At 48.3% G+C, this 12,857-nt stretch overlaps 1 protein-coding gene across 2 annotated transcripts in view; it reads left to right on the top strand.

Annotated features, from left to right (window-relative positions):
- TP63 (tumor protein p63) overlaps positions 1–12,857 on the top strand; it is a 217,083-nt gene that overhangs the window by 48,119 nt on the left and 156,107 nt on the right. For both annotated transcript variants that reach the window (XM_043994855.1, XM_043994857.1), the window contains exon 3: positions 8,317–8,445. In XM_043994855.1, the coding sequence (XP_043850790.1) occupies positions 8,317–8,445 (129 nt within the window). The remainder of the gene's footprint in view (positions 1–8,316; positions 8,446–12,857) is intronic.

The raw sequence follows: 12,857 nt of genomic DNA, 5'->3' as shown, positions 1-12,857 counted from the left end.
ACAGAATGATTTTTCCACAGGTTGGTTTTGCTTAGTTGTCTTTTTTATAAAAGAAAGCTAAAAAGCAGAGGAAGGGAGACTAACCAAAAAATATCCATGGCTGTGACATAAAAAATAAAGATAGGAATAGAATGGTACTCACCGAAGGAAAAAAAAAGATCTAATTAGATCATGATACTTTGCAAAACCAAGTTAAACTGCTAATGAGAAAGTAGCCTGGATGTTGGCTGGCTTCTAATAGCTCTTGAATAAAGAATAGCTGCATTGCTTTTTCTGAAAGAATTGTTAGTCTATATATCAAAAGGAAAATAGTGGGTTTTAATTATTAGACTTTTATGCTAAATTGTTTTTAATGTTATTTTGAACTTGATGAACATTAAATTGAATGTGCTAAATTAATTGTTTTCAAAAAATGTAAATGGCCTGTACTTATCTAAGTGCAGAGAACCCCAGGTATGGGAACCACCCCATCTAGCCTATCTAGATAGGACCTAGGGTGTTGCCTGACTCACAAAGCTGCTGAGCTGTAGAAGAATGTTGCTCTAACTGCAAGCCCAACATGTTACCCACTATGACAAGCTGTATCCATTTCAAATAAATATCAACTATAAGTAGGATTCCTTCCTTCTGAAAATGAAACTTAGAACACTCCCCATCTTCCCAATATCATTAACTCTAAGTCAAATCAAGTCTCACTGGTCAAAGGGGTTTAGCTTAGTTTGATTTTCAAAAGGAAGGAATCAGTTTTCTGTTTATGAATTGTGATTTCACGGGAGAGAGTTAGAGAACTCCTTCAGGGAAATGAAGAGCATAGGGAGCTGGCTTCCAGAGAGCAGTATGTTCACCTGGGCACCCATAATTAGGCCTGATGAGGGGAATGATGATATCATCCACGTAATGGCTTCACCTGAACTAGTGCCTAGCCCATTGACTTCAACTGAGGTCAGGGCTCCTGGAATAGCTTAGCTCTGCCAGATATGGCATTTGGGGGGAGTTGAGGCAGGCTTGGTGAGCACATTCAAAGGAAAGGACACAGTCTGCCTCTGACAACTGCTAGAAGCCTTCTGAGCCAACATCATCATTCTGTGGCTAAGACAATGGCAAGCCCTCTCTAGAGCTTCTATGTTTCCACAGCTCTCATAGGCATCTGAGAGGTCTTCTGGGGCATGTGACCAATAGGAGAGGTCTTCTTGGTGACAGCATCTGGAGGGTGACACAGAAGGACCTCGTTGTGTCAGCATCCTTTGTGCAATCCAAATGCTGCCTGCTGAATGACTCTCTGGAAAAGAGATGGGGAGGGAATCAGAAATAAGGGAAGTACTTTGGGCAAGTTAGGGATGGAGGAAGAAAGGCAGAAGGGGAAAAAGGAGGAAAAGAGGGAAGAAGGAAGGAAATGAACGAACAAAGGAAGAAAGAAGGGAAGGAAAGAAAAAAGAATGAATCAAGAGGAGACTATAGTGAGGTTTTTTTTTGGGGGGGGGGTATATAAAACAAAGTTCACCTGATAGTTGTTTTTTTCTCTTAAAAGAAAAACAAAATCCTCTTCCCTTTGAAAACTCCGAACTGCCTTACTTTCAGAAGACACTTTCTGTACTGTTCATTCTACAAAATCAGTGACCACAACTCGGGAGTCCTCTTCTCTAGCATCCAACTTGAAATGAGGCCCCATGGTCTGAGCATCAGCTCTGTGTTCCCTGTCTCCAATAATCGATAACCAATAATCAATAAATGTTTATTAAGCACTTCTATGTCCCAGTAACAGTGCTATGTTCAATATGTTTGTTTTATACCTTTATTGAAATGAATCGAACATCCATCACTAATACAGGTTCCCCTAAAAATCAGGAACACTGAAATAGCTCTCTTTGAATGATCTGCCTGACTGAGGGCCTCCCCCGACCTCAGCCTGTGCGTTGATGGAGCACTGATTATAACCAAGAAGGGCTGTGGATTCGGGGCAGCTGAGTTTCATCAGTCCTGTTCCTGCTCCTCCCCATCTGTGTAAAGTGGGCTCATTTACTGCTCTCCGGCACTGGATTTCTTCATAAAGTCTCCACCTAGCTGAGCCCAAGGGCTCTTCTACTGATGCTTGACTGTGGCTCTCTCCCTTATTAGGTGGGTAGGAAATGACAGTCTTACCTTTAAAACTATGGCCAATAAGAAGTAGAAAGACCAGGGTGCATGCAGAGAGAAGAGACGGGACAATCTCAGAGCTCTTCTCCTTGGGACCATCCTCAAGGGTCCTGATATGCTTGGCTTCTCTTGGGGTGGGGGGGTGTATTCAGGCCTGGGTCAACAGTGAAGAGGAAGTGGGGAATGATCTCTCCAGAGTCCCTGGCCAGGCCCCCAGCTGTGACCCTGCTTTTGGGGAGTCGATCAACAAGGCTGAACGCAAGAGGCTTGGCCAAGGCCTAAGGCATAGGGAGGCAGCACCTGCTCAGACTGCTCTGGCTTACTGAATCACCCTGGTGGATTGCGGTGGGGACGGCCCTCACCTGGAGGGAGTTAAACTGTTGGGAGGGGGGAGGGAAGAGGGGGTTGCTGCCAGTGTGGGCCAGCCTGCGGCCATTGAGGACTTTTGTTGTTTGGGAATCAGGCAGGGTGGGTTAGCTCGGGGAGTCTCCCAACTAAGGACCACCCCGAACGCCCCAAGCCTCAGGCTCCCCAGGATAGAGACATCAGGTAAGTGCACGATGCCCAGCGCATGGGCTAGGCTGGCCAAATGCTGAAGAGAGGAGGGGGAGGGAGAACAACAACCTTGAGGCTGGGAAGAAGAGCCACAGCACAGCAGGGTTTGGAAATAGGAGGGGCAGGATGGGGCAGGGAAACTCCTCCTGCCTCCTGGGTATGCAAGGAAGTACTGGACAAGCCATCCAGAAACGTCCAGGCTGGGAATTTTGCTTTCTGGTTAGGGCCCCTGCGTGAAGGTGGGTGTGACTGGTTTGACAAGAGGTCTGAACCAGGTTTAATTACTCTAGGAGCCTGTGAACCCCGGGAGGCCTGACATGGCCAAGGGTTGGGAGTTCACAGAAGTCTCTCCCCTGCAGAGGGCTGGACTTGGCTCAGGAGTAACTGGATACAAGATCATGCATCTGACACTTGCCAGCTGCACCATCAGGGACCACTTGTTTATCTTCTCTGAGGTTCGGTTTCCCCATTTGTGAAGTGGAGCTGGTCACCCATGTAGCTCCTCCCTCTCGGGGCTGTCCTAAATTTCACACAAGAGGTTGTTTGTAAAATGCTCTGGGATGCTAGTGTTGTTAGCAGGAGTCAGAGGCAGGCCAGAAGGCAGCGCCCAAATCGCAAAGGAAAACCCTTTGCCCCATCCTAGCCTCTGTCCTGAACCCAGGACAGGTGATATTCTGCGAGCTGAGGCCACCAGGTGCAGCACCCCAAAGAAACTGGGAATGTAGGCCTGGAAGCAGTCTGAGGGACCCTCTAGACCAGCTCTTCCCCTTTAGAGGGGAAGTGATTTGGGCTCCAACTCCTTCTTAGAGGCGACAGGCCTGAGGTCCAGAGAGGGGGGGTTGACTTCAGGAGATATGTGGAGGAGCAGCAGGACTGGGATTTATTTATACACAGGCCTTCCCTCCTTTGACTTCCACCGTAGCTGCTTGTTTGCCATCCCAAGGAAGGCAGTCACCCCAAGCCTACCCCCCACCCTGCCAAGTTCCCGCCAGATTTCATTCCGGGCTGAGGGCCTCTCCTAGAGCCAGACCTTCTCCCTTCTTCACCCTTCCCTCTCCATCTGCACACGTGAACCTCTAATGACCAGCCTTCCTAGAGGAGGGACACCCAGCCCCCAAGCCTCCAACCGAAGGAACCAGCTCTTTCTACCTTTTTGCTGCAGTTTATTTCCATGCATGGTTCTAACCAACCCCAACCCTTCTCGTGAATTCACAAGGTTTGGCCTCCAGGCTTTCTGGATGTCTCAGGAAAGGAGCCCTAGGCCCACCTTACTTGAACCCCAGTTTCCTTCACTGGGGATGGGAAGATTTTAAGTGCTTTGAACAGATTGCTCACCTCTCACCCTGGTATTCAGTGACCACCCACCTCCTGACCTAGATAGGTCCGGGTGCTCCCTGGGGGTGGTATGGGGGGCCTGAAAACTGCCCTCTCGGCAGGACCACACCCACAGGAGTTGTTATACCTGTAGACCGATCTCTAGGATGCTTAAGGTCCCCTGAGGTTCAGCAGGAGGCACCTTCTCTTCCCTCCTCCACACATCTCCCAGGGCTAGATTCCAGGGGAGGCAAATTAAGGTGAGCTAGAAGGCCTGCCCATGCATGCACAGCAAAGTGTCCCACCAGCTCTTGCTCAGCGTCATGCACCCTGGCTTCTGAAGTCCAGAGGCAGCTCTGCAGATCCTGGGAGAGTCCGTTAGCATGACTCGGAGGCCAGCTAGCTTGGCGCCTAACCATCGTGCCCAGGACTCTGCCAATCCTCTGGTATTGGCCTGGGAGCCACACTGGGCAATCACACCCATGCCAGGTCCAACTTGCCACCAGGGACCTCTGGAAGGATGCCTCAGTTTCCTCCTTTGTAAAAATAAGCTGGAGAAGAAAATGGCAAACCACTCCAACATCTTTGTCACAAAAACTTCAAATGGGATCATGAAAAGTCAGAGATGACAAATAACTGAAGGCATCTTAAAAACCAAATCAAACAAAAGCTCATGGACTGTGTGTTAAGAATACTTGGCAGGGTGCCCCCCCTCCAAAGGTGAGGCTAGGCCAGGGACTGACTCCCCATTAACATCCCTACCCAGGTACTCACAAGTTGTGGGACTGTGAGTAGCCACCTAATAATTCCTGTCTCAGCCTATTTCCTCCCCTATAAAATGGGGGATGATGTTGGTACTTTTTCGCTGATGGGAAGTTACCTGGGCAGCATTTTGCAACCCTAAAAGCCAGTCCTTTGTGCCCATTCAATGACATTTATTCAGAGGTCAGGATCAGAGACTTAGAACAGAAAGGACCTCAAAACCCCTAGTCCAACTGCCTCACTTTACAGACAGTGAAGCCCCAGGAAGGGAAGGACCTATCTCCAGGTCACAGAGATAGCAGGAGAGGATCCCACAAGACAGAGGATGTAGCTTTGAACAAACTTCCTTCATTTTAAAGACCATTTTCCCGCCACTGGCTGACTTAAAGGCAAGGAAACTGGTGAAGGTCCGACCAGGTGGGCAAGGAGGACTAACCCTAAGCACCCACTATGTGCAAAGATGGGTCACCAGTTGGGTCATTTCAAAATGTGTGTTTCGTGTGAGGGTGACCTTTTCTCTTCTCCCTGGGTCTTACTGTATTAAGGAAAGTCCGTGAATCAGCTAGTATTCATTAAGTGCCCTCAACTTCCAGACATTGGAAGGGGCTGAAGTTGATGTGACTTCTTCAAAGATTTCTACTCCCTCTTCTTGGTCTGGGGATGATCCTCTCCCCTTCTGGGGATCCCCCATCTCCCTCTCCAGCTCTGTCTCCTCCCAGAACTACCTGCTGCCCCTTCCTGGTTCTCCCCAGGACCCACACTGGTCTGGACAACTTCCCACCTTTTCCTCTCCTCCTAAGCCTTTAATCCCTCTCACGACAAGCTTTCTCTTCCTCTCTATTCTTTCCCTCTTAACCAAACCAAGGAAATCACAATTCAAAATAAAGTGTAGATGGCACCAGAAAACACAGTTTACCTGAAGCCGCAGGCTCCCAAAGGTATGACTAATGGGGAGAATTTCAGAGCCTGCCTGGGGGCTGGAGTTCAGCCCTCTCTCTGGACTCTCTATCCAGTGAGACAAAGAGCTTTCCCTCTAGTATTGGGCCATTTTGGGGATCTAATGTTTTGCTCAGAATGGGATTGGTGCTAGCAACATGTTGGTCCTATCATCAAAAGCCATTTTACAGATGTCTCCCCTAGTACCCAAAGACTACCTCCACTTGCTTCTTACTGGACTCACACAATATCCCAGTTGTAATAAGGAACATAGCCCCTACTTCAACTCAAGTCTTCAGACCCCAATGAAAAGTTATTTTCATGGTCGTCTTCTCACCTCCAGCTGGTAGGCATCTGAGATTCCTGAAAAGCACAACTCAGGTTTTACTTCTCTATCTGCCCCCACCCCTTATGAGCACTGCTATCTTTTATTATCTGTATATCCCTTGCCATTGTTGCTTTTTCTTCTCTGTATCTGTAGCTGGTTCCCCCATTAGAATGCCCGTTCCTTGAGCAGTAGGATCTTCATTTTTGGTCTCAATTTTAAGCCCACAAGTCATCCTTAAACACGGACATGGAAATCATTAAGCACTGCCTAGAGGAGCAAAGACAAAAATGCAGGGATGCCTGCTACCTGCCTTAAAGAAACTCCCATTCTATTGGGGAGAGGCAGGCACCAATCCCTGGCCATGTCTGGGGCGCAGCGAAAGCAGACATGAACATAAATGGCCATTGCATTACAAGAGGTGGAAGTGATGGTAGCTTTCCTTCTGGGAGTTTGAGAGTCTGGGCAAAGACAAGGAAAAAGGAGATGGAGTTCCCCCTATGGGGAAAGTCAAGAGGGCCCACCTGGCCAGAAAACAGAGTGTGTCAACAGGAATCCTATGAAATCTGAAGAGCAAGAGAGGTTCCAGCTTCTCTTACCAGAGAATGGGGAACAAGTGAAGACTCTTCAGCCACAGAGCAGAGCAGACAGACACATGTGCTTTAGGAATATTCAGCAGGTGGGGGAGGAAGAGGAGGGTGGAGATAGGGAAAGGGAATGACTGAAAGCAGTGAAAGCCAATTCTTCGTCTATGCTCATAGCGAGGCAAGAGTTGTTGAGATATTTATGTAGCTGACAGCCCAAGGGGATGAATGGGAGAAGGGTTGCAGAGGCAACTTCTCCCCTGTCTATTGTGCAATGTATAGACTTAAGAAGTGTTCGTCTAATTGCATTTATAATGACAGCAATAATGGCTGAGCACTTTGCTAAGGTGATAGAAGACTGTTCCTGGAACTCAGCCATCATCAGGCAGCTGGAGTGAGTTACTGGGGGTGGGGGTGCTGTGGTATTCACCCTTGGATATCCTAGACCCCTTCTCCATGGCCCAAGTATCCTGGCTCACAACAACAGCCTGATGGACTTGAGTGCACAGCAGAAAACAAGGCAACCAGAAAGACACCAGTTTAAAAAATGCTGATGAAAAAAGATGTAGCTATGGGCTGAGCCTCGGAGCCTAACCCCTAATTCCAAGTTCCAATTAAGTCCCAGCCACCCACACACCTCACTAAATCACATTCTGTTGTTAGTGTTCCTTCAGGAGACGGTGAAATACAGGTGCTTTAAACACTGAACATATTGTCCTTACTTATGGTGATGGGGCTATGGCTAGGGTAGGGGAAAGAAAGAGGATCATGGGAATGAAGCCATTCTGAGGCCCCTGACTCTTTCAACGACCAGCAGGATGGTGATGGGCAAGGGAGCCCTTGCTAATAAGCAAGTGGCTTCTGTCAAATGGGTTTTCATAATAGGGTTGAAGCACCTCCAGGAAGTTGATTTTATCTTTATACCAAGGTCTTAGAGGCTGAAAGAGTGAAAAGCAAAAGAGTATCTGCAGCTCTCTCTGAGGTTGGGGATGTCTGACTCTTGCAGAGCAAGAAGAGTTGACTTGGTCTCTGCTGGGAAATGGGCTGGCAGTTGACATGCTCCTCCCACTGAAGGGCTGCAGGGGATATTTCTGGAAGACTATTTGTGGGCATGTTAGAGAAGGCTTTGTCACTGAGGTCAGGGTGGCACTAGGAGGTTCCCTACCCCTTGGACATTTGGGGAGCCTGTGACCTGCCGTGCTCTCTGTTGGTGCTGGGAGCAAGGACAGACTTCTACTGAATAGAAGGCAAGCCTCCCTAACAGTTATAAAGCCTGGAAAATATGTGATGGGCAGCCTCAGGAAGCGGTGGGCTCTTTTCTGGAGGTGTTCAAGCAGGCAGGACACCCACTCTGCTGTCAATGCAGAGGGGATCCTTATTCAGGGAGGGGTGAGTCTGGAAGGACCTTGGTGTTCCAGTCTGGATCGAACCCTTTCTTGTTCTGTTATGGCTTATGTTGCTGTTGGTCTTTGATGTCATCAGGCACAGAACTTCTGGTTCTTCTAGGTCACAGGAAAGTGTGTGGTCAGGTCTCTTGACCCAGAGGCCCAGCCCCTTCCCCCAGAACAGGCTGCCTTGCCTCTCTCTGAGTTTTGTTAAATCATTTTAGTCATGGCCTATATTGCTCTTGGCAAAATGTCCTGTGTGACAATTCAGCCTCATGGAAACATTGATGATAATGCTCAGTGATTTTGGTTTCTTTCTAAGGTTTGTGGACACTCCTGCCCATTTTTCCTGGAAAGAAAGTTACTATCGCTCCACCATGTCTCAGAGTTCACAGACAAGTGACTTCCTCAGCCCCGGCGTCTTCCAGCACATTTGGGACTTCTTGGATCAGTAAGTATTAGAAAAATAAGAAGGATAGTTTGCTCTAAAGAAGAACTCTTCCTTTTTCACTGCAAGGTGCTTTGCAGAGCCAAAAGATTGCTAACATCTGAGTGGAGAGAATATAATCTCCCTGCGGACAACACAGGTTTGCATTCTGTCTGTGTGTCCCTCAGACAGCACCCAAGACCCAGTAAGAATTTCATAAATGAGGTGGAATTCAATGCAGGCCATTGACAAACAATGCCTCCTTTTGGAGTTCCTGGTCTTTCCTTCACCATGGCAGATTGCAAGCCCTGTGGAATTGAGTGTTTGAAAGGGACTGTGGCTGAGAGCTTTGCAGGCCAAGGTGCCCACATGCCTCTTCCCTTCCTGTCCAGTCCAGCGCTCAGGTAACAGACACACTGTCCTCCCCTCATCAGCCTGGCCCAGGTCCTGTTGGGCTTGCCTGGGAGCCACAGTGCAGTGTCAGGGCAGAGGGCTCGAAGAGGATCCGGGGGTTGCAGACATGGTTCACCATCCATATTAACTGCTTTGATAAGGTCACTCTTCCTCTCCTGCTTCTGGTCCCATCTGCTTCCCTGACCTGGGGATCAGCAAAGGCTCTCATCAGTTTTCAGGAGCACCTTTCCTTTGGGACACAGGGGTTAGGGTGAGGGTAACATAGGTACATTGGAGAGGACCAAGCTAAGAAAGGAAAATGGAAACAGCAAAACTTAATGAGCAACTAGAGTATCCCTTAACACGCAGTGTCTTCATGTCCTCCCTTCCATGTTCTGAAGCCCAGTCCTCCTCCACATTTCCCATCCCCTTCCCCAGAACTAATGTCCAGACTCATTTGGACAAGTGTCTTCTACCTTATTTGTTAAAAAAAGACAGTTGACCTCCCTAGGTAGAACTGTTAATGGGTGGTCAGCTCCATTCCCGTGGCATGTCCTGACGAGAGTCTCTCAAAAGTCTCCCCCTCCAAACGCCTGTGCAAGTCATGCCTCACTCTCATGTATGAAATGAGAACAGTGAACCTCATCCCTGTGGCTTAAAATTTCTCATCTCAGGCTAAAATAAAATTATAGCTGGGATTTATTTTTTATAAGTGCCCCACAAATACACACAGGCACACTTCCCTCAGTGGGAAAAGTTTTCTGTGGAGGGCAGATTGTGGTAGGGGGAGTGAGTGAAACATGTATGAGGTGGGCGAGTAAGTGATGAATGACATTGGGCACAGTCATGGAGGGGGTCGGTAAACGGTTTGGGGGGGGCAATGGGTGCTTTCTGGAAATGCCCAATTTGCAGACTAACACACGGCCAGAGCCTGTAGCTGGGAGAGAATTTCCTGCCCTGTGCTTGTGATTACAGTTCTTTTGAGAGGGCTGGCCTCTTGAAGCCTCTACCTCCATCAGGCATGAGATGTCCCCCCACATGAGCTCACTTCCCTTATATCAAACGGAAAGCATGTGAACATGCTTTTTACCAAGGATTATCACAAGGTAGAGACCTTTAGTTAAATAATTAGCCTCATTAGCAGAAAATGGAGCAGAAATGCAGGTCATTAGATCTCCCCCTTCCCTGCTATGGCCATGGACTAGAATTTGGTCTCTAGCTGTGACCCGGAGTGGCACCGGAGGCTTTGGCATCTGTATTCTGTTGCTAACTGAACTGACTCTAGGGACAATATTGGCAACATCTACAAATGGTTTCAGGTTGAACAGTGGTCATTTGGGGTTTTCCAGCAATGTTGTCTTCCTTCTCTGCACTTTTAATGTCATAGGAGGTTGAGTCAGAGTGAAAATGACTTCACAAACATTATCTTTTAAGGCCTAGAACACAAGGTGGTGAAGAAGAAACATTATTCTGTGTTACATGACCAGGCATCGTGATTCTGGAGCTGGAAAGGGTCTTGGGTGTGGAGGTCAATTCTAGGCCCATTTTACAAATGAGAAAACCAAGGCCCAAGCTGGGGGATGAGGACTGGGCGATGTCTTGACTAAGGCTTAAAAAATAGCATGTCAGTGATGCTTCCTCCCCCAGGAGCACACGGCTGCCCTACAACATGCCTTGCTCTTGAGGTGAGATCCTTCAGAAAAAGGGTCTTAATGAAAGGCAGAGATGGTTTGGGGGTGAGGGGATGAAAGTGGCTGACCAGGGCCCACAAGGTGTGCATTTGGCCAGGTATGAATCTAGTCAGAAGCACAGTTGCAATGTTGTTGTTTGTAAGATGATGGAGGCTAAGGGGCAGTTAGATGGCGCAGTGGTTAAGCACCAGCCCTGGGTTCAGGAGTACCTGAGTTCAAATCCGGCCTCAGACACTTGACACTTACTAGCTGTGTGACCCTGGGCAAGTCACTTAACCCCCGTTGCCTGCAAAAAAAAAAAAAAAAAAAAAAAAAAGATGATGGAGGCTTCCTTATCTCCACCATGGCTGCCTTCTCGTCATCTCCAGATGTGAGGTTCTATAGGCCCTCAAAGCCAGGAGGCCAGAGAGACTGTATTAGCATGAAACCAGACACAGCACGGAGAGAGAGCCGACGTCAGAACCAGTGAGAGCAGTGTCCCCCACGGGCCCAGAGCGGCTGTGTGAAAGTGTCACTTCACCTGTCTTGGCAACTTCCAGAAACTATAAGTTGCAGAGAAGTGGTAGATGGAGCTCTCTCAACTGGGAAGTCCCATTATAAGAGAAATCACAAGCCCACATCCTGTTAGCAAGGGACAGGAATAACGTAGAAGAGAGTAGTGAGCTCCAGGCCGTCAAACTGCGAAGGGAGCCTGCTAGCTCTGATGCTTGCTTCATCACCAAAGCCATGCTTCAGGTGGTGGAAGGACTGCCTTGTGAGAGGGTGCTTTGCCCTGGTCTGCTTGGCCCCGGGGGCAGAACTGAGCAATGGAAAAGGTACGAAGGAGCAAGTTCATGTTCCAGGTGAGTCTAGCCTTCCCAACAATTGCAGGAGCTCTTTTCTCAGGGAGGCTTATAAGCCATCTGGGTCTGTCCATCTGACAGCGTTTCCCCGTCACCGACACGTAGCTACCATGGTCTGTGGTAGAGAAGACTTCTCCATTCCAAAGATCCCTGATTCCTTTTGCCCACACTTAGGTGACATACCTGGGATTAGTAAATAGCAAAGTGAGGAATGAAATGGATTCTTTCCTAGAGCTAAAAGTTTAGGTGTGAGCAGCTAGATGGTACAATGGATAGAGCGCTAGGCCTGGAGTTAGGAACACCTGAGTTCCAACATGACCACAGGCATTTGCAAGTTGTGTGACTCTAAGAAGGTTACTTAACTCTGTTGACCTCAGTTTGCTCATCTGCAAAATGGTCTGAAAAAGGAAATTGCAAATCACTCCAGTACCTTTGCCAAGAAAATTCTAAAAAAAGGCGGGGGGGGGCGTGATAAAGAGTCAGACATAACTGAAAATAACTGACCCAAACCAAAGGAGCTGGAACATTAGTCTTCTCCCAGGATCTTTTGGTCCTTCACCCCAGTCTCCCCACCTCCTCCAACTCTTGGGGAGATCTGGAGTATGTTTGTCTCCTCCCAACCACCCCACTGACTGACTCTCCTCATGCTTCTGGTCATGTGTTCTTTGTCCTCTGTGCTCCAGGGTGATGAAGGGCCCCATCTTTTCTTTAAGGCTGCCCAGTCATAACCTCAGGGATCCCTCCTATGACTTGACCTGCCAGGTCTCCAAATCTCAGGTGTCTTAGCATGTCCAAGTAGCCCAACCCAGCCCCTCCCTGCTGCTCCATGGAATTTTCTACTTTTGTCCCAAGTCTCTGTAGAGACCAGCTAGAATAATTCCTTATAGCCCATTCGGGCTGCCCAGGACTGTAGGTCTCAACTGGCACCACATCCCTCACGAGTTCCTCTTTCCTGCCCCCATGGTTCCATGCTGAAATTTGCTTTGGCAGAAATACTCACAGGAGTCAAGCAAAAGTTATTTTTCCTTTTACCCTTCTTTCCTTTGAGACAAATTACCCTTATTCCTACAGAAAAAAGCAAGGGACCAGGGGAGCAGGTACCTTTTGTGGAAGTGATGACTCTGCCTTTGATTTGCATCTCAAATGTAGCAGACATGAAAATAGATCCAGTCCAGCAGGAAGAAGGGTGTGGAGGGTGGGCATTTGTAAGCAGGAAATTGGGGGAAATCACATGAGAATCTTACTGGAGAGGACTCCCAAACAGCAGTTATTCCAACCCCACTTGACTAAGAATCCCCTTGTCTGCATCCCCAACAAGCAGCTGACTGGAAATAACGTATCCCGTATTCTGAGTGTCCGGAAGCTTTTCTTCACCCAGAGTCTAAATGTTCCTCTTTGCCGGGTGCTTCTCATTCTAGCCTCTGTTTGCTCGTCTGTAAAAGGGACAGGAGACTTGATGAACCTCTGCGTGTGTGTGTGTGTCTGTGTCTGTGTCTGTGTCTGTGTCTGT

Source organism: Dromiciops gliroides, chromosome 3, assembly GCF_019393635.1.
Source record: "Dromiciops gliroides isolate mDroGli1 chromosome 3, mDroGli1.pri, whole genome shotgun sequence".
Lineage (NCBI taxonomy): Eukaryota > Metazoa > Chordata > Mammalia > Microbiotheria > Microbiotheriidae > Dromiciops > Dromiciops gliroides.
This window is presented reverse-complemented; position numbering and strand designations above follow the sequence as displayed.